At 45.7% G+C, this 26,163-nt stretch overlaps 3 protein-coding genes across 3 annotated transcripts; 2 read left to right on the top strand and 1 right to left on the bottom strand.

Moving 5' to 3' along the window:
• Positions 1–25: 25 nt before the first annotated feature.
• Positions 26–2,379, bottom strand: tssk6 (testis-specific serine kinase 6). Its single transcript, XM_035392275.1, has 2 exons — positions 1,214–2,379; positions 26–293 (listed from the first exon to the last, which is right to left on the bottom strand). Exon 1 carries the CDS (start codon positions 2,260–2,262, stop codon positions 1,240–1,242), a length of 1,023 nt encoding a protein of 340 aa, XP_035248166.1. The 5' UTR covers positions 2,263–2,379; the 3' UTR covers positions 26–293; positions 1,214–1,239.
• Positions 2,380–3,416: 1,037 nt separating this feature from the next.
• LOC118213239 (integral membrane protein DGCR2/IDD-like) lies at positions 3,417–14,730 on the top strand. The gene is made up of 11 exons (XM_035392066.1): positions 3,417–3,742; positions 5,563–5,592; positions 7,051–7,173; positions 7,771–7,857; positions 8,668–8,878; positions 9,526–9,602; positions 9,882–10,070; positions 10,563–10,766; positions 11,307–11,459; positions 12,058–12,273; positions 12,391–14,730. Exons 1-11 carry the CDS (start codon positions 3,661–3,663, stop codon positions 12,627–12,629), a joined length of 1,611 nt encoding a protein of 536 aa, XP_035247957.1. The 5' UTR covers positions 3,417–3,660; the 3' UTR covers positions 12,630–14,730.
• Positions 14,731–20,305: 5,575 nt separating this feature from the next.
• car15 (carbonic anhydrase 15) lies at positions 20,306–25,751 on the top strand. Its single transcript, XM_035390336.1, has 8 exons — positions 20,306–20,770; positions 21,063–21,092; positions 22,245–22,421; positions 23,326–23,471; positions 23,722–23,817; positions 24,046–24,112; positions 24,202–24,362; positions 25,100–25,751. Exons 1-8 carry the CDS (start codon positions 20,713–20,715, stop codon positions 25,304–25,306), a joined length of 942 nt encoding a protein of 313 aa, XP_035246227.1. The 5' UTR covers positions 20,306–20,712; the 3' UTR covers positions 25,307–25,751.
• The last annotated feature ends 412 nt before the right edge of the window (positions 25,752–26,163 follow it).

Here is a 26,163-nt window from a genome sequence, read left to right on the forward strand (position 1 = left end):
CCCTCTTGTATTGTATTGAGCAAATTCAATAACTAAGAGCAGCTGTTGGCACTTGTGCACCTCTGGGTGAGGTAGAGTTAGGGTTAGGGGTACTTTACCTGAATGTCTTCAGTCAGGAAATAAACGTACAACCTGTCAAAAGCATGTTTACAGAGGTGTTTATGGGCGTCTGCAAAACAAGTTTATTTTTGTTTAGATTGAAACGTTAATTTTCCATCATAGATGCAGAAGAAAATGGCACAAAGGTCCCTTCCTCTGTAGAGCCCGGTTGAAGATTCAAATCACCCAGAAACCTTAAAGCAGAACAGAGACATTTTAATGCATTGTACTCATCTTCCTGGTATTCTTTAAATAAGATAACGGATATTGGACCATTTATAGCAATACCAAAGAGCATTAGGGAAGGTGTAACTCAGAACTTGACGTGCTCAAAACAGAACTGGAATGGCACATTCTGAAGTGTCAAACCCACTTAATAGCACAATATGAAATTAACAGGAAAAAACAGGCATCTTGTCATTACATACACTACAGGACCAAAGGTATCTGGACACCCCCTGGTCTGGGGCTGTTCTCATGGTTTGGGCTAGGCCCCTTAGTTCTAGTGAAGCCAAATCTCATTGTAGTGACATTCTAGATAGTTCTGTGCTTCCAATTTTGTGGCAGTAGTTTGGGGAAGGCCCTTTATTGTCTAAACATAACAATTCCCCCGGGCACATAGTGAGGTCCATATAGAAAATGTTTAGTCGAGATTGGTATGGAAGAACTTGACTGGCCTGCACAGAGCCCTGACCTCAACCCCATCCAACACCTTGGGGATCAATTGGGAAGCGTGACTCTGAGCCAGGCCTAATTGCCCAATCAGTGCCCGACCTCACTAATGCTCTTCTGGCTAAATGGAAACCAATCCCTGCAGAAATTCTCCAGCATCTAGTATAACGCCTTCCTGGAAGAGTGGTTGTTATAGCAGCAAAGGGTGGACCAACTTCATATTAATGCCCATAATGTCAGATGAGATGTTGGATGTCAGGCTTTCCACATACTTTTGGTCATGTAGTGTATTTGGGATTCCATTAAACTATTCACTAAATCATCTTGAGAGAGGAGACGTTCTCCCTTTCAATAGACGGCCCTACGTCACCTCAGGTGAGCAATAGGGTTTTACATTTCGAAGACTCAACTGACATCGGAAACTCTTAGTGTCCCACTTTACCTGTTGGAGGGTGCTTTATAGCTCTGTTATCCTTTCTGTGAATTCGCCGGCTTTCCCCCCGTTGTTGTATTGCCGGAGCCTGAGCTGGTTGACGGCTCCTCTCGCTGATTTGCGACGCCGTCTTGCAGTTTGCCTCTCTCCTGCAGCCATGGGTGTTCGACAATGGTCGCAATGTATATCCTCCTCTGCACGTCAGGGTGCAGCATGCGGTGGATCAGGTTTTTGCACTCGGGGGCCACGGAATTCGAAGGAAACTGGTAGCGGTGCTCCTTTTGAATTTCAAGCATTTTCCTCAAGTTTGACTCGTCGAATGGCATTGTTCCGAACGCCATGGTGTACAGAATGACGCCCATGCTCCAGACGTCGTATACCTTGGGGTTGTAGGGTTGGTGCTGCAGGATCTCGGGAGGTGCGTAGGCGAGCGACCCGCAGAAGGTTTTGCTCAGGATAACCTTTCCGTTGTCATCGTAGGCAATCCTCTTGCTGAAACCGAAATCGGAAACCTTGAGGTTGAAGTCCTTGTCCAGGAGCAGATTCTCGCACTTCAGGTCCCTGTGAGCGATGTCCAGCTCGTGGGCAAATTTGACCGCGAGTGAGAGTTGCCGAAAGAGTTTTCTACTCAGGTGGTCCGGCAGGGCTCCGCGGTTCTTGATGAACTCCAGAAGGTTCCCGTGCACACCGAGCTCCAGCACCATGTACACTTTGCCCTCTGCGGTTTCGAAGATTTCGTAGGTCTTCACTATGTGGCGATGGTTGAGGGATGGGAGGATGTCCAGTTCTCGTGGCAAGAACTTTTCCAGAAAGTTCATGGAAGCCTTTCTTCTGTTGATTATCTTTACAGCAACATTTTTCTTGTGACGCTCTGAGTAAGCAGACTTTACTTTGGAAAATGACCCTTCACCTATATTACTAATAACGTTGTATCCACGTTTTCTGAGTAAAAGATAGTCATCCATGACATCAAGTTCAGCCACTGGTTGTACCTGTTCAATTTTCTTCACGTCACGAGACACTAACTTCTCATCACATTTTGATTTGATGGTACCCATTTTGAAATAACTCTAACATTTCCATTTCTCAAGTAGCGTTGTTTGTTCTGCTCGTCCATACGTGATTGTCTCTTAAATACAGATTGTGATCTAGTTTGGTACGTGACGTCATAGTACTATCCTATCCCTGCTGGAAGGTTTCATTTGACGTCAGCACAGCACAGCGTCTGTCCAAAATACGTAATAAATTAACACATTCAATTGACAACAGTTTTTCATCCTTTCCTAAACCGGGAAGCCCAGAACCTCAAAATTCCAACAGGCCTACATTCTTTTGTACGTTTATTAGATTGGATTGTTCATTTATGAATGTGAAATTTTACTTCCCTGTTAATATTTAGCCTTTTCGCCTATTATTAAACGTGCTCACACAAATGACATACCTATAGTATGTAATAGAAGATAACGCCTCTAAGCAATGTAAAGCAGCAACCCAGTCTTAAACGTGGCATAGGCATGTTCTATATCTGTTTGTATAACTTTTTAGTAATTTTATTACACTTAGGGGAGATAAACGTATTTTCTCTTTCCATATTTAGTGGATTAGAAGCCGACACCTCTGCTAAACGGCATAAATGAGAGAAAAAACAATTATTTTGAATATCTGGATAACATACAGAAAATCAGACTCAGAGAAGACCTATCACATTAACAATTGTGACACCGAGATTCCCTTAAAAATGGCCTATAACACAGAAAACACCTGCGTTTCTTAATAAATAATAATTTTATTTTCTTTGCGCATCTTTGTATCAGATATGCCAGTTAGTGACACTTATCCCCCAATGCAAACAAAAACCAGAGTATTGACACCTAAATAAAAGATATAACAAGCAGCACTCAAGAAGTAATCTGACTTTGGTCATTGAAATAAATTTACAATACACTCGTTCACTTAAAATCTTCTGTATTATTTTTCATATGTGTCTACTTGCTCCGCATTAATTTATTTTGTAGATATGTAGGTCCCCAATGGTTCTGTGTCGTGAATTGCGTTGCAGAACTTTGACAATCATTTCTGAAATAGTACAATTATCCCCCGGAGTTGTTCACACGCTTCACAGTCTGTCATTAATGTAGCCTGCAATGTAACACAATAACCTGGACAAACCCCGCCCCTCATCTGCAAACTGATTGGCTCAGTGGCGTGTTTGGAATTGTTGCGATGGGAGGAGGAAGCCATCTTGTTTTATTTGCAAGTCTGGAATATGGAAGTAGCCTATGAGTGGACCTTTTTTAGATCGGCAATGTAACGCCAGATTCAGTTTCTATGATATACTCCAGTAACTGTCCTATTTAGTAAACGGAGTCCCAGTCCCCGGTAGTGACTCCAGGCCACGGAGAAAGGGTTGGCTTATCTGATTTCTGTGTAGAGCAGCTAAGATGAATGGAGGATAAATGTTGCTGAAGGCGAACCGCAGCAGTTTCGCTCTTCTCCTATCCCTTTTCGCCCTGACCCTCACAGACCCGCCACAGACAGGTAAAATAATGGCCCGTTGTTGCTGTTTGTTGTATGAATGTCTGTACCCGGATCGTTAACTGGCTAACTAGGTATCAGCTCTAGAATTATGACTGTTGCCTACTACTGCTCTGTGTTATGAGTCGCGGGTTTGACACCCGCTAGTCTAGCCGGTGCTATACTAATGTAACGTTAGCCTAGCTAGCTAAATCTAGCCGGTGGGAGATCTATGCGTATGGGCATTGGGGCACTTTCTTGCTGGCTGTCGAAGAACGATTTAGACACAGTCTACAAGCTAGCGTCACGTATTTACATAAGCTATGCACATCCGACCTCAGATTTTTGAATATGTTTTGCAAATTGCATGTCATTGCACAACGATATTATGTGACGTTATCCCCCTGCTTTGTGTAGCTGGTTTGCAAATATAACGCAATTATCGAGTGTAGGTAGCAGCGTCCACTAGCTAACTGGCGTTAGCTAGCTAGCCAATTTGTTCGCTGTCGTGTCTAGCAGGCCTCTGGATGTAGTCTATAACGTCGACTAACGTTACATATGTAACTCAATGTTTCAGTGATTCCAACCGAAATTCCAACCAGTAGCTAGTCTAACTAGCCGTCAGATGTACGTTGGTTAACGTTATCCCGTTTGGTTGTCCAACCTCAAACAAATTGGGTTACGGGTTGTCGGTGTGTCGTATCTCATCGTTATTGAAAGTTAGATAACGAGCGTGCGACAATGACCAGATCGCCCCGGGCCGTTTGCAACGATGTTTTAGTTGAGGCCACCATCAGACCCAGGTTTATTAACTGCAACTGGGACGGTTGTCCGTGCACAACCCAGCAACACTTGAAATGAGATTAGTGCGGGTGAGTTGAGATTAGCGTTTGCACCAGACGACGGTCGCAAATCCACAGAAAACAACGACGAGAAAGAAAGGATCATGCTAATCCGAGCAGCGACCTGACTGCAAGAGAACTATTCCTCCGTGTATAGAGCCCCAACTTTTTGAGATCAGAAAATGAATACATTTTTTCCATTTTGAGTTGTCAGTCTTGATCACTCCTTAGTAGAGGTGTGACCGCATATCATGCTTGTAGCCACGCAATGTTGCTAACGAAATGCTTTGCAAGACGAATACCAGATTTTTTATTATTTTTTAATTTGACAGACGCTCTTTTACCAAAGCGATTCGTAAAGTCGTAGTTGCCGGGCAAGCTAAATTTTGATTGAGGAATGACAACAAAGACATAGAAACCTCCGCAAAACTTAAATAAAGCTAATCTGATTTCCGAACTGTAAAATAAGGAATGTGAGGGGCGTGTTGTTGATTCAGAATGTGGCCTTGCACAGCACACCGGACTGAGATTAGCCTGACAGGTGTCGCCTACTAGAGGCCACCGTTCTCGTTCTCTTTTAGGAGAGAACGAAGCCGCAGATGTCACTGAGTCGGTCTTTGTGTATGATATGAAATTAATGTACTCCTATACATTGACCTTTATTCGAAAAAAGGGCAGTTTCGCTTTTGATGTGCAATACATGAATGAATGTTATTCATTAAACTTCCCTATATAGTGAATAATAGTAATAATAATTTATATATAACTCCATAATTCGTGTGGAATTAGTGGTGTTTCTCCGCGGTGGGCGTGGCCTAATGAATCCGATACATTCTGTCGCGCCCTTTCTCTGGAGTGAGGTCTCCGTAAAACAGTCCCCGTTTGAGGATACAGCTGTTAGTGATGCAAGTGTGCAAGCAGAGGGTTGCAGGTTCAAATCCCGGTGCAGAAGAGGACACTACGAGCTCACCTGCGGTGTGTGTGTGTGTGTTCTTCTTGCAGGTTCACGTCTGGCTTTGGCAGGACTATCAGGTGAGTCTGTGTCCTGGAACTGAGACGAAGTGTGTGCTTTTGTGTGATATGCGTCACAGGCACACTGCGTAACATCCATCTCTGGGTCAAAATTCCTCGAATGGAATATAGAAAAAAATTTACTTCTTCAATTAATTATATATGCATTTTATTTTTTTTGCATAAGGAGGACCGAATTCCTTATGTATTTCTCACCAGACTTTCCTTATGTATTTTTATTCATTTTCAGACTAGGGCTGAGAACAACACACATTTCTGACTGTCAACTAGTTGCTGTCTGAAAAGGGAAATTACTGAGTTATCTTTTTTTTTCTAACCGCTCGGTGTAGGATATCTCTAATCATTCCACACGGCACTCTTTTCTAAACTGGCCATCTTTTCAGCTGACCGTAAGTGAAGTGAATGACATCAAGCCCCGCCCACCCCCTCTATTACCCGTTTAGAGCAGTAGCTTCGGTAACATTTGGCGGTCTTTTATTTTGAACTGTCTGAGAATTTTAAAAAAGAAGGGAAAAGAAGATTGTCGAATCCACAAATAGTTCACATCCCCGATTCAGACAGGGGGAAAGCAGTGCAGGATACAGGTGGAGCAGGTATGGCAGTATAGAAAGGACCATGCCCGGGAATCAAATTTCTGGCCACGTGGGAAGATTTGTGTGTCTTATGAATTGGACTGCACCACTGTATTCCCAGTTATCCATGTCCTTCAGAGGGTGATTTGAGCAATAGAGGTAGAATCTTGTGCTGGTTGGAAGGTGAGCTCCATAAATGTGCTGGCAGCCTTTCAGGAGGTCTTGTCACAGTTGAGTTGATTGGGTGCTGCATGAGAGCGCAGTGGAAAATGGGCCTCGCTGTGTGACTCGCTGTTCACCAGCAGGGGGCATGTTCTACCACGCTGAACTGCATTTTAAAGACGGTGTGAATAATTCTAGCCCCTCTTAACTGACCCAGACAGAAGGGTGTCTGTGTTATGCAGTCTTCCTGGCGGTCGGGGTAGAATGAAAAGGGTGTCCATGAGTCTGAGAGGTAGTGTAGCTCCTTGGCATTAGCTTATCGGGCAGCTAAACGGGCCATTCCGTTATATGTTCGAAAGATGATCATCAAGCCCTATACGCTCCAGCCAGACCTCTGGTCTGCAACCTCTGGCCTACTGGATCCTCCCCCATTACATGAGACATTTCAGCAGCTGATCTTCTATGGATCTTTATAGAGCACTACTGCCCAACCCTGTTCCTGGAGATCTACAGTCCTGTAGGTATTCGTTTCAACCCTAATCTGGCGCACTTGATTCAACTAGTTAGCAGCTCAACAAGATCTGTAGCTGTTGAAATGAGGTGTGATTTGTTAGGGTTGGAGTGAAAACTTGAGGGACGGTGGACCTCCAGAAAGAGGGTTGGGCAGCCCTGATAAAGAGTGTGACTGTGGTGTGTTGTGTGTGTGGCGCCCCCTGTGTTTCAGAGCTGCGCTGCGGGACGGGGCAGTTCTCCTGCCACAGTGGGAAGGTGCAGTGCATTCCCCAGGCCTGGCAGTGCGACGGCTGGGCCGCCTGTGAGGACAAGAGCGATGAGAGGGACTGTCCCCGTGAGTGCCCCTGTGCCCCTGCTCTGTACCCCTGTACCCCCACTCAGTACCCCTGCTCTATACCCTGTACCCCCACTCGGTACCCCTGCACCCCCACTCGGTACCCCTGCTCTATACCCCTGCACCCCCACTCGGTACCCCTGCTCTATACCCCTGCACCCCCACTCGGTACCCCTGCTCTGTACCCCTGCACCCCCACTCGGTACCACTGCACCCCCACTCGGTACCCCTGCACCCCCACTCGGTACCCCTGCTCTGTACCCCTGCACCCCCACTCGGTACCCCTGCTCTGTACCCCTGCACCCCCACTCGGTACCCCTGCTCTCTACCCCTGCACCCCCACTCGGTACCCCTGCACCCCCACTCTGTACTACTGTACCCTCTCCCCCCCCATGCTGTAACCCTGCACCCCCACTCTGTACCCTGTACCCCCCGTCCCCCCCACTCTTCTGCAGGCCTGGCTTTAACAGACCGGCTCCTCTGTAGCTCTGTGGATGGAATTGTTTGTCTGTTGTGTTCTGAACTAGATATTTATGAAAAAAACCACTCACACCCACGCTCCAGCGTTAACTCCCTGTCTCTTCTCTCTTCACACAGCTCTGAAGGAAGAAAGGTATCGCTATGGTAACGGGTTTGACCAATTGGAGGAGGTGATGGGTGTGGCCCAGCCCATGCGTTTCAACAGTAAGGCAACTTTCCCTACACTTACCCTGAAGCCATTCCCCTCTACGTGCAGTGACTATACGAGCTTTGCTGTGTATTTCCTATCAAATACAGTGGCCCCAAAAAGTATTTGGACACTTAAACGCTTGAAAATGTATGGATTTAATTGAATTAGATAACAAAATTTTAAACCAAGATGCTTAAGGCATCTATCTTTAACATAAATGTTATTTGGTTTGATATTTTGTTATGTAATTCAATAAAATTCATAAATTTTTAAGCATGGCTTCTGTGGCCAAATACTTTTTGGGGCCACTGTAACTGTGCAAATGATCCTGAGTGACAACAGTGTTCAGTGGGGTTGGTGAGTGTAAGGCTTGTGTAAGTGTTGTGTAAACTGGGGGTTGGTGACTAAGTGTGGTGTAAGTGTGTCAGTAAAGGTTGGGGGTTAGTGACTATGTGTGTGTGCGTAGGTGAGGGGTTGGGGGTAGGTGACTGTGGGTGGTGTGATTGGACTGTGGACTGAGGATGTACTAATGTTTAGCTGGTTTTTATTGGGGCTGTGCTGATTTAGAACCCCCCACAGGGCAGACTTTGGCTGCTCTTGGATTAATTCACAGGGAAAATCTTTGTCGCTTGTTGTCCCACTCACTGGAATATTTTTTGCAAGCTGCTTGACTGATATAACATGCAGAGATTAAAGATTTCATTTAAAGTGGACGTGCTCAATTTCTCTTAACAAGACAATTAAGTGTTAATTGATGTGGCTGCAGTCACTTCCTGTTTTAGAGGAAGTGAGACTTTAACTTCGCCCTCTCTTTCTGTTCCCAGAAAAATGCCCCAATGCCTGGCATCACTATGAGAAGACGGCTAGCTGCTATAAGGTGTACCTGCGGAACGAGAACTACTGGCAGGCGGTGGACACCTGTCAGAAGGTCAACGGATCCCTGGCCACCTTCGTTACAAACGAAGAGCTGCAGTTCATCCTCAAGATCCAGGTGGACTTCGATGACAACGTGTGTGAGAGAAAGGACCAATGCAAGTGAGTCGTGCCTGCAGGGTAGCTGCACACCTGTGCGGTTTCTGAAGCAAATGCCTGGAAGACTATCCTGCAGCTGTGTGACTGGCTATACTTTGGTTTTGACAGTGTGATTGGCTGTGCTGCAGATTTGTGACTGTTTGACTGTGCTGTAGGTTTGTGACTGTGATTGACTGTGCTGTAGGTTTGTGACTGTGTGTTTAGCTGTGCTGTGGGTTTTTGACTGATTGGCTGTGCTGCAGGCTTGTGACTGTGATTGGCTGTGCTGCTGGTTTGTGACTGTGATCGGCTGTGCTGCAGGTTTGTGACTGTGTGTTTGGCTGTGCTGTAGATTTGTGACTGTGTTTGGCTGTGCTGCAGGTTTGTGACTGTGTGTTTGGCTGTGCTGCAGGTTTGTGACTGATTGGCTGTGCTGTGGGTTTGTGACTGTTTGGCTGTCCTGCGGGTTTGTGACTGTGTTTGTCTGTGCTGTGGGTTTGTGACTGTGTGTTTGGCTGTGCTGCAGGTTTGTGACTGTGTTTGGCTGTGCTGCAGGTTTGTGACTGATTGGCTGTGCTGTGGGTTTGTGACTGTGTGTTTGGCTGTGCTGCGGGTTTGTGACTGATTGGCTGTGCTGCGGGTTTGTGACTGTGTGGTTGACTGTGCTGCAGGTTCTGGGTCGGGTACCAGTATGTCATCAGCAGTCAGAACCACACGCTGGAGGGTCGCTGGGAGGTGGCAAATAAAGGTGAGTGTTGGGGATGGCACTGTTCCACAGTGCACACAGCCTCTTCCTTTCACAGGTAAACACAGCTATGCAGCGCGTTGGGTCAGGTATGGTACTCTAGTGTACACTGGTCTCAACCAATCAGCTCTTTTCCCAGGATACGCATTCTGCCTGTGTACTTTGATGTATTTAGGGGTAGGTTGCAGGTTTACCATGGTAATGATGTGTTTTTGTGGGAGGGGCGCCGGGTCCCCGTGGTAACGCTGCATTCTCTTATTTTTCCGGCTGGGGGGCGCGCAGGCTCCATGCAGGTGTTCCTGCCCCCGGAGGGGCTGACGCGGTTCGGGGAGGGGGCGGCCACGCCCAGCCAGGACAGCGTGTTCTGCGCCCAGCTGCAGCGCTTCCACATGGGCAGCATGAACGAGCGCGGCCTACACAGCTGGCACGCCGACAACTGCTACAAGAAGTTCCCCTTCCTGTGCAAGCGCCGTGCGTACCGCCCATCCGCCAATCGCCTATTGCCTTCACTGACCTCCACCAATCACCTGTCGCCTTCACTGACATCCACTAATGAGCATATTCCACCTGTTAACACCCCCCTGCTGTCACCGCCTCCGCCTCCACCAATCACCTGTCGGCTTCACTAACCTCCACCAATGAGCGCACTCCACCTGTAAACACCCCCTTGCTGTCACCGACTCCCCCTCCACTCATACCCAACGCTGCCCTCTACATTTCACTGGCTGCTCAGCTTATCATTTGCTGCGTTTCAGGTCGTTGAGGATAACGTGTGTGTCCTGTGTGCGTGTGTCTGTGCGTATGTGTCTGTATGTGTGTGTGTGTCTCTGCATATGTTTCTGTATGTGTGTGTGTGTCTGTGCGTGTGCCTGTGTGTGTGTATGTGTCTGTATGTGTGTGTGTGTGTGTGTGTGTGTGCGCATGTGTGTTTATATGGGCGTATCCTGTGCGTGCGCGTTGCAGGGCAGACGTGCGTGGACATCAAGGACAACGTGGTGAGCGAGGGCTTCTACTTCACGCCCAAGGGGGACGACCCGTGCCTGAGCTGCACGTGTCACGCGGGCGAGCCGGAGATGTGCGTGGCGGCGCTCTGCGAGCGGCCCCAGGGCTGCCAGCACTTCCGCAAGGACCCCAAGCAGTGCTGCAAGTTCACCTGCCTGGACCCCGGTACGACCTCCGACCCCTGACCCCCGACCCCAGCACCACAACCTGCCTGCCTGCTCGCGTCATCCACAGCACGCGGCTCTGGGTTAATGTACCTGATGTTAATGTAAATGTGTGTGTGTGTGTGTGTGTGTGGGCAGTACAGACGTGTGTTTCAGGCCTAGTTAATTAGGGTGGAGATGTGATAGAAAGGCTTGTACGCTATCATTGGACTGTAATATAAGTCTCAGTGTCAGTGTTTATCTCTGTCACCAGGTGGTGCTGTTTGTCTGTGTGTGTTTTCTCCTGCACTGGAAGTGGCTTTCTATGAATGTTTAATCAGTTTATCTCATCAAAGCTGCCAACTTTATCACAGGCATGGCACAGTGATCTGAATCTGATTTTAGAGGGTCTATTCTTCATGTCAGCTGTAGTAATTATCTGTGATATCTATGGTTCTTCTGCTCTCAGTGCTGATGTGTCATACTGTCTCTCTTATTGCTGTTATCTGTGGTACTTCCTCTTACTCAGTGGTGCTGATATCTGTGCTCATTCCTCCTTCAGATGGGAGCAGTCTGTTTGACTCCATGGCGAGTGGGATGCGATTGATCGTCAGCTGCATCTCCTCCTTCCTCATCCTCTCCCTCCTGCTCTTCATGGTGCATCGTCTGCGGCAGCGCCGGAGGGAACGCATTGAGACGCTCATCGGAGGCAACCGTACGCCCGCCCCTCACTGACACTGACATATGACCCCTGACCTCACCACATTTCACTGACACTGACCTATGACCCCACCGCATTTCACTGAGACTGACCTGTGACCCCACCGCATTTCACTGAGACTGACCTGTGACACCACCGCATTTTACTGAGACTGACCTATGACCCCACCGCATTTCACTGAGACTGATCTATGACCCCACCGCATTTCACTGACTCTGACTTATGACCTGTGACCCTTCCACACATTGACGCACCAGCAGTGTACATTGCAATGATGATATCAACAGAAGATGGAGAGTCTCCTATTATTTTTTTCCCCAAATCCGTCATTTTTCCCAGAATGCAGTGAATGGTTTTTGTGTTACGGGCTAGTGAGAAAGAAATGCATTTGATATGGGAGACTGTAGTTTCATTCAGGTGAATGGGATGTTGCAGACAAATGTCTTTACTTTTAAAACAAAATATTTCTTTTCAAACTATTACAAGTTAAGTACATTTTTCTTGCAGATATGTACTAACCACAGTAAGGACCTTTCATTACAGGATACAATTCTCCTTTAACTTCCTCTCTCTCCTCCCCCCCTCCCCCCAGTACATCATTTTAACCTGGGACGTAGAGTTCCTGGGTTCGATTACGCACCGGATGCGTTTGGGACAGGCCTGACCCCACTGCACCTCTCTGACGACGGGGAGGGGGGTGCATTTCATTTCCAGGAGCCCCCCCCGCCCTACTACAAATACCCAGACATCCCCCCACCCCCCTACGAGGCATCAATCAACCCCAACAGCGCCCTCTACCTGCAGCTCGGTACGGTCTACCACACAACTTGTACTGCACGCACGCACGCACGCACACACACACACACACACACACACAAACTCTTGGGCGCGCACGCATAATCCTGTCGCGTTTCTCCCCCCTCAGGGCGGGACGTTCCTCCGCCGCCCAATGGCAGCCAGCCGGAGGCGGAGCCCGGGGAGCCCCAGCAGGAAGTCCCCGCCTCCGGCCCCGCCCCCGGGGAGCACCGCCCCTCGCAGCAGCGCGAGGACTCCATCGACAGCAGCACCCTGCTGGTGGGGCCGGACACGCCCACCGATGGCGACGCCGCGGGCGCCACGGCGACAGACCGCCCCGGCAGCGGCACGCTCAGCACGGCGGTGTAGGGCGGTGTGCAGGGCGACTCGGGTTTGATCGACAGCACAACTCTGCTCCCATCGCTGGACACTAAGACGGGTCTGCGGAGGATTTTACATTTAAGTTTCTTTCAAAAAAAAAGAATAAAAAACAGAACAAAGACCTGAAACGGATTTTACCCGCCGCGGTTTGGACTTTAGCTCTACCGACGCGTCGCTCCGTTACACTCAGTTCTGTCCCCATCTCAGCGTCCCAACACAGTGGCTCAAACGCAGGCTTTACCGAATCCACTTTCGCTGACTGTGCTCACATGGCTAACGTACCATTGGTCAAGGGTCAGGGGTCAGAGTCTGGCTTTCATATGGACTTATTTGCCAAGGTGTGCGGAGCTCAAACTCGTGTGTGTATGTGTGTGTGAGAGAATCAGAGTGTGCATGCATGTGTGCGTAGGGGTGGGGACTTCTGTAACGTAGGTGTTCAGGCATCATGGAAGAGGAGCATCGTTATTTCTCTTAAAATGTCTTGTGTGAGATGTCAAGTAGATTTTATTAGTCTTTGCCATAACATCTGTGTGTGTGTGTGTGTGTGTGTGTGTGTGTAAATGTGTGTGTATATATGTATGTGTATGTACCCACTCTTACATGTACATACATAGACTCACACACACACACGAATGCACACTTATGGAAAACTGCTAATTCTCTGCAGGTCATCTGTGGTGCATTACCAATTAGAGAATTTTACAATTGTGTTTGTATTTTTAAAATGAGTATATAATCAAGAAAGGAACACTACAGCATTAACTTCTGCTGCTGTACTGCTGTCAGACTGAACACCATTGAGTTAATGCACTCTGTGTACAGTGTGAGACTGAACACTGCAGAGTTAATGCACTCTGTGCACAGTGTGAGACTGAACACTGCAGAGTTAATGCACTGTGCACAGTGTGAGACTGAACACTGCAGAGTTAATGTGCTCAGGGTAGCAGTGTGAGACTAAGCACTGCAGAGTTAGTTGCGGTCAGTGGGAGTCTGAATACTATCATTTCTAACTTTGTTTGCTCATTATTAACTCCTGCAAGACAGAAAACTTGATTTTGTGACACTAATGAGCACTCTGCATGTCCAGCCTCTGGGGTCAAAGGTCAGAGGTCATAGGTGTGCAGAAGAGCTGTGTCCTGTGAGCGGACAGGTGAAGTTCAGTCCTGAGTGGGATAAGCGGGTAAAATGTGTTGCTCTGTGGAAGCTGGCCTCAGCGCCGGGTCAAAGCAGACACGGCACCTTCTCTGGCCCTCCTCCCTCTGGGATTGCTTCCGTTCAACTCTTTTTTTATTTGTGATTCCCCCCCCCTCCCCCCCCACATTGACAATCTTGTGTAGAAAATCCACGCGCTCGCGTAGTAATGAAATAAACTATTTACGGCGCTCAAATGAAACGTGTAGCTGTACACAGTCAGTGGCTGGTGTGAGGGGATGCTAAAGTAAATGGCTGTGCATCCATGCCGCGAGGGCCACGGGAACACGGAGCTGATGCTCTCTACCGCTACCAACGACGCCTTCGTGTTCAGCTCATTCCGCTCAAGGTGTGCACAGCAGTTTTTCCCCCTACATCAACGACTGCTACCTGCGCGCGAATGCGTGTGTGTGTGCATATACCTGTGGGTGTGTATATACCTGTGGGTGTGTACGGGTTTACAGGTATTGTTCGTTTCCAGATGGATTCCTTGCATGCATGTTTTATGATTCGGGCATGTGGAGAGAATGTTTTTTTTTTTTTTTTTTTTTTTTTTTTAAATCACATTAGCATAAAGACTGTCCTGCTGACGGCAGACTCTCCCCAAACTGAAACTTCAGAAAACGTTTTCCTTTCATTTGTGAATTAACGGGCGCCGTGCTGTTTTAAAATATTGTAGTCGGATTATGTAGAATGAGTATGAATTTTTTTGTTGTTGTCTTTAAGTCCTTGTGAATTTATTTTAGTTTTATTGGTTGTTTTTTTCTTTTTTTTTTCTTTTACTGTTATTTTAATTATTTCGTTAAAATTCTTTCTGGGGACATTTAGGTATTGAGGTTTTCTTGCGAAGGACCTGTACGTGTAATTTACGCCAAATAAAGCAACATGAAGGAAGGAACGGCTGAACTGGGAGTGACTGCTTTCCATTGAAGGGTGGGGTTCGCCCAAATTTATTGCTTTAGTTCTGCTTTTCGAAGTATTCATGATCTGCAGTTTGAACTCGTGGTTCAGTAGGAGGTCTGTAGCCAAGTTTTCTCCAAATAGGGCTTCATGGCGAAGACCATGCACAATCATGAGCTAGATAAACCGCTCCTGACTATAATTACGTTAGGTCCAATTGAACAGTCTCACCTGCAGGGTAGATCTCATTTGACGTGGGTCCACCCTAGTGTAGAGATCAGGGCTTTACATCAAGGATAACTGGCTCAATCTGTAATTCGATCTCAGATCTCTTAATTGTGGGTTATTATGGGATATAAATGTTAAAAGCCAGAATTTAGACGGATCAGTCAACCCAAGTTTCGGTGCAGAAAGAATGAGCGACATTGTGAGTGTTTTTTTTAGTGATCTAGATTTCGCCCTCCTCTGTCGCTTTGTTTATTTTTGGCTCGTTTTCGGCAGACGGGGCCTTTCGAAAACTGCACCCTGTCAGTCTGTCTCTCTCCTGTTCTTCCTCTTATGGCTTGTTCTGCTCGAGGCTCGTTGTCACTTCCCCCCAGTGCTGTCCACGCTCTTCAGCTTCCCGTCATGTTGTACTATTCCTTCTTGTTTTTCTGCATCATCATCTCTCTCTTTAACCTTTCCTGTGAAGTCACCCCTGTCTGACCCCGGCTCTGGCCTCTGTTTGCATGACTCTGTCTTGACTAATTCGGGTCCCCACAACCTGGTCCTGGTCCGGGGGTGTTTTCATTGTTACTCAGCACTTGACTGGTCAATGAAAGCATTTCATTACACAGTTAACTCCCTCACTCGCCCTGGTTTCTTGTTTGAACTGGTTGCTGATTTTAAGCTGAAAACAAAAACCAATGGGCCCTGAAGATAAGGGTGGGGGGTGGGGGGTATTTCATGAAGTGACCTTTTTGAAAATCCAGGCTTATTTGAAATGGCCTGTCTTGAATTAACCTGACATTTCAATCTTAACAGGAGGGGGGATTCCCAATCAGTCCCAAGACAGTCTTTCCGCTTCTGAACCAGTCTCACTTTGTCCTGTGAGCTCATGGATAATTGTTTAATCATGAAGTGGCTTTGTTCTTCATTCTTATTTACTGGGAGATGATTAGGATCGGAGACGGGCAATGAGGGTCGTGTCTGTTTCTGCTTTTCATGCCAACTTCTGGCCTTAATTACTTAATCAGCCCCAACATTTATGCTGTCTGGCATTTTAGCCACATTTCTTCAAGTGCATGAATGATGGCCGAAGACTGTTTTTATATCCCAATATGAAATACTTTACCGTGATCTGAACTACTAGTGAACCAGTGTTTAGTGGAGACAGATTGTATCCTAATTGCCTTGATAGGCAAATTGCTATTAAAATTAGGAAGTTATTAAGGCTTTCAAGGCCTAGTTCAGAGCATGCAAAGAACTGCAAATAACAGGTAGTTGCCCAGGCCTAGAGGTCTAAAAGCCACAACATTAAATATGAAAAGATTTGTAGTCCTATGGCTCAGATGGTAGAGCATCATGCTAACGATGCAAAGGCTGTGGGTTAAATCCCAGGGGACTACACATACTGAAAAATGTATGCACTCAAATCAGAAAAGACTGATTTTTCAATGCCAATATGAACACATATATTTGGCCTATTTTGCAAGGTTCCATTTTGAAACAAGGTGATATTTTGGGGGGTATAAATGTAAGATGTTCGACAGGTATGTAGGCCTATCCTGTGAAATCTTTATGGATGGATAGTCTGCTTTGACTGTACCAAGGTGGAATCGAAAATAATTTTTGCCTCTATTCTATTCAAGCTCTTTTCTAATGATAACAGGCAGTCTTACCTTTACCATTACGTTACAGAACCTATTGTCCTTTTTCAGATTTTGATTAATTTCCCTTTTTTTAAAATTCTTTTATGATTTATTTATTATCAGTGCAGAAGCACATTTGAAATTGTCACTCATGATATGAAGTTAAATGCAAGACAGTGTCGGGGCCAACGAAGTATAAAACTGAACTAACTGCTTTCTAGCCATGGTAATTTTAACGAAACAACGAACCAGTTTGAAATCTTTGATTAACTACAGTTAGCCTGACCAGGACCAGGTTAGTTTCCCAGTCTTTGTTACCAGGGTAACATAGCATGGATCATATGAAGCATGCTTCATGAAACTGAATTAGCAGGGATGCAAGCCTGGCTAAGTGAAATAAACCTGGTTTACTGAGTTAGCTCACTCAGTGAAATACCCCCCAGGCCTCCAGAGTTGAGGACCCCTGGGTAAACTCTCTCTTATGCTCTTTGTCTAATTTAGAGCCCAGTAGATCCCATTACCACAGGGCTTTGTATTTCTATGAGCAAGCAGATTTGGAGCATAGATACTTCCTGAATCGCTGCCGTCTAGTAGTTTGTGGCGTTAAGCAATAAAGGAAGATAAAGTGGAACTCTGGCCTTTAAACAAACTGTGACATTTTAGCTTTTTTTTAAAAAAAAAGGTGAGCCCTCATTAATAAACAATAAAAAGAACGCCCTGTCCAAAGCCTCCTATTTTATTTTTCTCAATATCCTTTTAAATTTAAACAAAAATAAATAACAGTAGTTTTGCACTGTTAATTATAGGCAGTCATCCACATCTTTTTTTCTGCAGGGGTGTGGGGGGGGGGTGTGCCTGGGGGAACTTTAACCCTCGGAACCCTGCCAAAACCTGATATTTTGACTATACCTGGAAATCCCTCTGCCAGCCGTCCCAAATGTTAACCGGGACGTGAGCGAGGTGCGGGGAACCCGGCCGGGTCAGGAGACCGGCAGAGTGACGCGGTGCGGGGAAACCAGAGCCCCTAAATCCCGCGAAAGGGGAACTTCCTTTCCCCGGCGGAAAAAGATCACAGCGATAGCCATTGGAAATGTCCGACCGAAACTAGCTTCCCCCCCCTTTCATACGGGGTGGAAGCGAGACTAATCCCAGAGCCGGGCTAAGTTGCATAATACCACACAAGGTGGGGGGGGGGGGGGCTGTTATTGATCATGTTTCTGAAATTACCCAAACCCCCCCTCTGTGAGATTTTCTATTCTGGTAGTCCCTTCAGATCTTTGGGTTTTCCCCAAAGGGTGTAACCTGGCCCCGTGCATAAAAGATGGATGTTGATAAAGGATTAATGCTTTGTGCGAGCTCTGGCTACAGCACATGCACAGGACATATTGCTGAGTCACCCTCTGTGACTAGTCTTGAAGAGCTAGTGAACGCGCTATCGCTGTGAAGGTGCTCACTGTTTTAAAGCTGCATTGGTGTCATAGGGGGAATCCCTGAAAGAAGAGCATTTGGTGTTGTCCAATGCTGGAGAATGACAGCTCAGTGTAGCTCGACCTTGGGGTTTGAGCAGACTCCCTCTCCTGCAGTGCTGCTCAGCCCCTCTCTCTCTCTCTCTCTCTCTCTCTCCGTCACTCTTTCCCCCCTTTCTCTTACTCATTACTGCATGCAAGAACCACTGCAGCTGAAGTTCTTGTACACTTACACAATGACAATTTTACACCCTATAGCCCACACACAGTGCCAGCCACAGACGAGCCAGTGACTATTTACGTCCAACTGGCCACACAGTCCGGGAGGAGCTGGAAACGTTTAAACATATAGGCCAAATACAGTTTCACAGGTACTGGTATCCTAGACCCAAACCTGCCCCTAAAGAACTGACACTAAAGAACTGATAGTATAATGGGGTAAGGAGGTGGTCTTGTAACCTGAAGGTTGCAGGTTCAATTCCCATGTTTTATTTCCAGCAGGCCGCACAGAACGAGAGGAGCCTGCAAGTTTTTAACGTATAGGCCCAGGTTGGATACTGTCGTTGTACCCTTGAGCAAGGTACTTAACCTCCATTGCTTCAGTATATATCCAGCTGTATAAATGGATGCAATCTAAATGCTGTGTAAAAAGTTGTTACATGCCTGTAATGTAATGCAGTGTTAACCCCTTCAAATAGCCTGGTTCAGTGACTCCAGACGACCTGAGTCAGCATGAACGTATCACGCACACGCACACGGCTTGATGCTGGGGGTTAGCACGTTAGCCTGTCTCTGAAAGCCCATCAAACGCTGGATGTAAAAGTGTTTGGCCCCTGGCCCTGCAGCTCACACCAGTTCCTCAATGCTTAGATCATGAATTCATGGAATTTCTTCGCGAAATATTAGTCAAGCAGCATTACGTCAGCAGCATAGCTGAATGGTGTAAGACTTCGCTGTAAAGGATGGGGTCATTTATGGGGAGGGTAGCGGTACCTCCTCCACGTTACTGATACCGAGCAGCGTGTTCCTAGATTGCGGGCCTGTCGCTGTCTCCAGCCGCGGTGTTAAGTGACACGCGAGGAGCTGGTTGTACAAGTCTGCTTTATTACTTGGCACTTAACTGAATAATTAAAACAATTAATTACACACTGAGCTCACCTCTCCTGGTGTCTGAATGGGCTGAGCTGCCCCCCTCGCAGGAGAACGGCACTAATCCTTAAATGGATAAACCTTATTGAGAACGCCCCTCCACTCCCCTAGCTCATATGTTTCTCACACTTTAGGCACTCATTAGATATGTTTCTGTTGTTGAACACACCTGACTCTCCTGCCTGTCACATGACCTGACTCTCCTACCTACCACATTATGACCTGACTCTCCTACCTGTCACATTATGACCTGACTCTCCTACCTGCCACATTATGACCTGACTCTCCTACCTGCCACATTATGACCTGACTCTCCTACCTGTCACATTATGACCTGACTCTCCTACCTGCCACATTATGACCTGACTCTCCTACCTGCCACATTATGACCTGCCTCTCCTACCTGTCACATTATGACCTGACTCTCCTACCTGTCACATTATGACCTGACTCTCCTACCTGCCACATTATGACCTGACTCTTCTACCTGCCACATTATGACCTGCCTCTCCTACCTGTCACATTATGACCTGACTCTCCTACCTGCCACATTATGACCTGACTCTTCTACCTGCCACATTATGACCTGCCTCTCCTACCTGCCACATTATGACCTGACTCTTCTACCTGCCACATTATGACCTGCCTCTCCTACCTGCCACATATATTTCCGCTGAGCCTAAAAATAATTAGCGGTTTGTATGTAGTCACTATAGGCCTACCACTGCGGTGCCCCCACACACCCTGCACCCCACAGCTGGCTGTTCTTTCAGCTGAGTTTGTGTGCTGGATTTATTCTCTTATCACATTAGTATCATTTTTGCTTGAGAAAATAATAATAATAATAATAATAATAATAATAATAATAATAATAAAATACGTTTCACTGTGCCTGTGAAAGGAAAGTTTTCTAGTTTTTCTTTTTTTAAATTTTGTTTTAAATTTTATTTCACATGTTAAAGATTATTTATTAACGAACATGCGATTCTCCAGTGTTAGTTGAAATCGAAAATATTTAGACGCATAAGATTAACTTCAGCCTACTTATAATTCTGATGTCGCACTCGGAGCATCTTCACTGTCCTTCGCACCACCATGCCAAATTTTTTTCAAATGTTTCATCTGAAATTAACTGTGCTGTCCCGTGAACTTGGAGACATTCAGCGGTTCCAGTTCGGATAATCCTGCCACTGTAACCTGTTGAATATGTATCAGGGGAAGGATACGGCTCATATGATCATAGCAGCGCAAATATTTAAGGCTTAAACAGGCGTCACCCCCGCACTTAGCAAAGGTCTCTTCTGTCGTGGTATTCATTTCAGTCACAGTCCCTGGCGGACAATGCGACTAGCCTAACTGCTCAACTCCCGGCTCGACCAGGTGGACAACTCCAGAAAGAATTCAATCTACCATCATCTTCCCATACACAGAGCCACGATAGCAATTTACATCGTCTCGTTGGTTTTGACACTGACACAATAACTAACTGACACTTTAACAGACTGAGAGACGGCCATGAATATTTTGGAAACTGTGCTTTATTTCACGGCGTTCATTGCAAATTCATATGCGGGTGAGTAATTTTATTTTAACCCCTTTCATCCTGTTGGACAGTTCTTAACATCAGTATACATATTTACATAGCCTATGTCTCTCTTCCAACGTAAATAATATATTTCGAACTATAGCGAACTTTACCTAGCATCTGTCACGATTCTGAAGCAAAGCCTATTTTTATGTAAACGTGCACATTATTCTCTATTATAATGACAATGCTAAAATCAATGAGCACAACGAAAGCAGGACATAATGCCATAGACTGCAGTTATTTGCTCTTGCTCTTACTAAATATGTTCTACTTTCAGCCGACTTCTGTTACGATGAAGAATACTGCAGTAAGTATACTATTATAATTATTATAATTACAGTAGTAATTATTATTAGTAGTAGTATCGCAAACCATATAATTTCTGGGTTTTAGCATACAGACACAATTTTTTGTGCTTCATGTGAATGGCCTACTTTATCTAGTTTTATTTAGTTAAATAAAACGACAAATACAGAACTTTTAATTTTGCTCTGGTCATTTTTAATTTTTTAGCGCCCCCCTCAAAAAAAAAGAAAAAAATGTATTCTGTTTTGGCTTTGAGTGTTTGCCTCCTTCTCTATTCCAACCCACAATAATTTTTAGTTCTAGTCTCTACAAAGTAATTCGCTGTCACATGCTTTCAACAAAATGCTCTAAATTCATTCCTTTTCCGCTAGTTTAATTTAGAAACTGAACCTGTGAAGCCGACACATACAATGTCAAGTCAGGACACTGCAATTAATCTTTTAACCCCCAGTTTATTACTATAAATATTTAGTCTCCTTCTTTACACTTCTTTACACTCACACTAATATTTATTTTTTGCTGATTTATATGTATTCAATTCTTTATATTATGTGGAACCCTTTATTAATATGCGCACACACTCATCATATGTAATACTCATGTGATTAATATGCGCATACACTCAGTAATATTTATTTTCTGCATTGTATGATTCATTGTATGTATTCATGTATTCTAAAGTGTCTTTGAGACTATGAAAAGCGCTATATATAATAAAATGTATTATTATCATTATTATTATTATGTAATACTCATGTGATTAATATGCGCATACACTCATCAATATGTAATACTCATGTGATTAATATGCGGGGGCATATATATATATATATATAGGGGCGATATAGCTCAGGAGGTAAGACCGATTGTCTGGCAGTCGGAGGGTTGCCGGTTCAAACCCCGCCCTGGGCGTGTCGAAGTGTCCTTGAGCAAGACACCTAACCCCTAACCCCTAACTGCTCTGGCGAATGAGAGGCATCAATTGTAAAGCGCTTTGGATAAAAGCGCTATATAAATGCAGTCCATTTACCATTTACCATTTACCATATGCGCACACACTCATTAATATGAAATGCTGCTTCATTACTATGCACATACACTCATTAATATGTAATGATGCTTCATTAGTATGCCTACCCTGTCTCCATGTTAGACCCGTATTCCTGGGGAAACAAATTTCCTTCCTGCCACCCCATCATCGACCAGCATCACTCCCCGATCAACCTGGACCAGCAGATGAGCCGGAACATGTCCCTGGGAGCGCTGCAGCTGAAGGGCTTCGACACGGTGCAGCCGGGGGAGTGGACCCTGAAGAACAACGGCCACACTGGTGAGCACGTCTAAACTCGAGAAAAAAATCCTTCCAGCCTATCCTGGAGCATTTTTTTGAGTGAATATTCGTATTGCTAAACCAAAACTTTGGGTGGGGTATTTGATTGATTGGGGGTGGAGTTAGAGGTGGAGGTGGAGGTGAGGGCAGCAGCTTAGTGGCACTGTGGGTGTTACATTACATTACATTACATTACAGGCATTTGGCAGACGCTCTTATCCGGAGCGACGTACAACAAAGTGTATAACCATAACCAGGAACAAGTATGACGAAACCCCTAGAGAGAAGTATCGGTCCAAGTGCAGGGAACAACCGCATAGTTCAACTTGGACCCTGAAGGTTAAACTGATTAACACTAACAACAAGAACGGCAACAACGCAGTCTATGGAAAAAATACAAGCAGTAGTTAAGACAGTTAATGCACCTAAGTCACCTACGAAACAGCTGCCTAGTTACAACCCTAAGCTTACAGTCATTTACAGGGGTGTAGGGAGGGATGGGGAGAGGTGCAGCCTGAAGAGGTGAGTCTTCAGTCGTCGTTTGAAATGGGTCAGTGTCTCAGCTGTTCTGACCTCTACAGGGAGGTCATTCTACCATCGTGGGGCCAGAACAGACAGGAGACGTGTTCTGGAAGTGCAGGTGCGAAGAGGGGGAGGTGCTAGGCGTCCTGAGGTAGCAGAACGGAGGGATCTGGCTGACATGTAGGGTTCGAATATCTTGTGGAGGTATGCTGGGGCTGATCCCTTGACTGCCTGGTATGCTAGGACCAATGTTTTAAATTTGATGCGAGCTATAATAGGCAGCCGGTGGAGGGTAGTGAGCAGGGGAGTGACGTGGGAGTGTCTGGGGAGGTTGAAGACCAGACGAGCCGCAGCATTCTGAATGAGTGTGTCTCCGGTGCAGTTGTGCTGCAGGTGGAGTTGGGGATGGAGGTGAGAGGTGGAGGTCTGCCTGGAAATTACACCACTCTGCAGCTGCACTTCCACTGGGGCAGTAATTCCACCAACGGGTCGGAGCACACCATCAATGGCAGGAGATACCCCATGGAGGTACACACGCACAACCTTCATGAACAGTGTTATCATCATCATCACCATCACTACCACCACCACCACCATCATCACCATCACCACCACTACCACTACTTAAATTTTATTCGGAAACCATGAAAAGGAAAGCAATGAGAAATCGTGACCTATGACGATAGCACTAGGATGTTGCACATGCACACTCATAAGCACGGTGGGTAGTTTTTCAGAGTCCGTAGTGGTATGAGCAGAGCGCCCTCTGTGTTCACAGATGCACATTGTCAACATGAAGACTGTGTATTATCCCAACTTCACGGCGGCCCTGGAAGACCCCACGGGGATCGCCGTGCTGGGAGTCTTCATCGATGTACGCTGCCGTTACTGAGAGAGGGAGTACGCGTGTGTTTGTGTGAACGAGAGAGAGAAAGTGTGTGTGTGTGTGAGGGACTGACAGGGAGAGTTTGTGTGAGAGAGAATGATGGTGTGCGTGTGTATGTGTTAGAGAACATGAATGTGTGCATCTGAGTGTTACTTTACGTCATGTAATTGGTGTTTCCTTGTGATGTGTAATTGTAATACTTGACCTGACCTGCAGGTGGCAGAGGCTGAAAGTGACAGTTTCAGTGTCCTCTCCAATTTAGTTCCTGCAGTGGCCTATAAAGGTGAGCCTGTACCTTACACTGATCTCCTCCTGGCATACCTCAACCAATCAGGTGAAATGTTGGTGTGCTAACCCCACCCCCCTCTGCAGGGAAAACTGCGCAAGTCGCGCCCTTTCCGCTAAGCAGCCTTCTGCCCATGAAGAACATGAGCCAGTATTACCGTTACCATGGCAGCCTCACCACTCCTCCATGTTCCAAAGCTGTTGAGTGGACCGTGTATGAAGTCCCTATTTACATCTCCTATAAACAGGTATGAACACATACACGCACACACACACACACGCACAATACACATTCACCCACACACAAAATAAATACACACACTTAGTAAACAGGCACACACACACACTCACACTGTGGCAATCTTCTAAAGACGGAAAGAAAGAAAATCGTCTTTAGAAAATTGTCACACTCTTCTAAACTGGAAGGTTTTGACATGCAAAATGTTGCTTAACTACAGAGAAGACTGCTTTTGTGGGTGTATTGAGTGTGTGTTCCAAAGCACTCTTCCCAGTAGTTATGAATTATTTGGCATGTCAAAACCTTCCAGTTTAGAAGAGTGTGGCAATCTTCTGAAGAAAGTGTGTGTGTGCGTGTGTGCGTGCATGCATGTGTTTTTATTGAGTGTGTGTGTGTTAATTGAGTGTAATGAATGCTTTAATGAATACTTCAAAACAGTGTGATGAAAGTTATGAAGGCATGCAATGAATATTTTAATACAGTACTTATTAACTTTGAAACGTAAAAAAAAAAAAAAGAAGTGAATGGGCTGTGAGATTTTCAGTTTTGCATCTCACAGCCTGGTCACTTATCTCACTTTTTATGAACTGTTTCACAGTTAATAAGTACTCTCGTAAAGTATTCGTTACATGATTTATAACTGTAGAAACAGGTCATGAGTTGTATTGCAGATTGCAGATGAAAATGTGCTACAGTGTAATGTAAAATGTAATGATGTGCTACAATTCGTGTTCGGTGCTGGTGCAGCTGAGTCAGTTTGTCTCGGGGGTGTACCACTCGGAAGAAGGCGCCCAACGCGCTGCTCCCCTGTACAACAACTTCCGGCACATTCACGACACCTTCAACCGCAAAGTCCACGCATCGAAGGACGCCACCCTGCTCTCCAGCGCCGCCCTGCCTGTCTACAGCCTGCTGCTCTGTCTCGCTCCCGTCCTGAGTGTGGGACTGTCCTGAGAGTCCGCTCACGACATCCTACAAACATCCCCACGACGTCCCCACAACGTCCCTGTAACGTTCCCACAAGGTCGCCAGAGTGTCCCCACAAAGACACATTGTTGTAGTGAGGGGCTTTGTGATTGACTATTGTACACCACGAGAAGAGAAGCAGGAGGGATGCATGAATCTATTGAAGCCTTTATTTATTTATCTGAGATTATCTGGACTACTTGAACTATCATTGCCATGTCTGTAACTGTACTGAATCAGCATTGTTATATATATATACAGTATATATATATATATAATTTTTTTTGTTCCCTCTTGAGATAATCAGTGAAATCATAAACTAGTGGAAAAGCCATGATGTACAGTTAGAATGTCCAACCTTAGTCCGGGTTTTCATTGTTAATTGTTACTCAGCACTTAATTGATCCATTAAAGATTTTTATTACACAGTTAACTGGCATCACCTGGTTTCTTGTGTCTGAATTGATTGCTGATTTTACAATGATTTTAAATTCACTGTCCATGTTCTATTGGGTATTGTAGTATAGTGATCACTGATTGTGTGTAGTTCACTGTCCCTCTGCTGCTGGGTATTGTAGTGATTCCAGGAATCAGCACGTTTCAAGGGTTTCAAGAGTTCCAGAGCAGCAACATTCAGGTTGCAAAAACAATCTCCACTCCTCATTGTGATATTTCACACACAATGATTTTCAGATTTTAAAAACATTTGGTCTCTCAGATATTATATTAAATTCATAACACTGCCAACCAAACACAACAGGAGTCACTGGTGCCATTCCAGCTGGCTAAATCCCTCCCACTCTGGGCAATGGTAGTACCAAGTGTGCATTGTCCTGCAGGGCTAA

Source organism: Anguilla anguilla, chromosome 14, assembly GCF_013347855.1.
Source record: "Anguilla anguilla isolate fAngAng1 chromosome 14, fAngAng1.pri, whole genome shotgun sequence".
NCBI lineage: Eukaryota > Metazoa > Chordata > Actinopteri > Anguilliformes > Anguillidae > Anguilla > Anguilla anguilla.

What these genes read in the sequence shown, in the direction of transcription:
- tssk6 (XM_035392275.1), bottom strand. Translation starts at nt 2,262, where the DNA reads ATGGGTACCATCAAATCAAAATGTGATGAGAAGTTAGTGTCTCGTGAC.
- LOC118213239 (XM_035392066.1), top strand. Translation starts at nt 3,661, where the DNA reads ATGTTGCTGAAGGCGAACCGCAGCAGTTTCGCTCTTCTCCTATCCCTT. An exon ending in CGATGAGAGGGACTGTCCCC is followed by an intron (nt 7,174 to 7,770) that starts GTGAGTGCCCCT and finishes CTCTTCACACAG; the next exon opens with CTCTGAAGGAAGAAAGGTAT. An exon ending in CTGGGAGGTGGCAAATAAAG is followed by an intron (nt 9,603 to 9,881) that starts GTGAGTGTTGGG and finishes GGGGGCGCGCAG; the next exon opens with GCTCCATGCAGGTGTTCCTG.
- car15 (XM_035390336.1), top strand. Translation starts at nt 20,713, where the DNA reads ATGAATATTTTGGAAACTGTGCTTTATTTCACGGCGTTCATTGCAAAT. An exon ending in TTACGATGAAGAATACTGCA is followed by an intron (nt 21,093 to 22,244) that starts GTAAGTATACTA and finishes TCTCCATGTTAG; the next exon opens with ACCCGTATTCCTGGGGAAAC. An exon ending in TTTACATCTCCTATAAACAG is followed by an intron (nt 24,363 to 25,099) that starts GTATGAACACAT and finishes GTGCTGGTGCAG; the next exon opens with CTGAGTCAGTTTGTCTCGGG.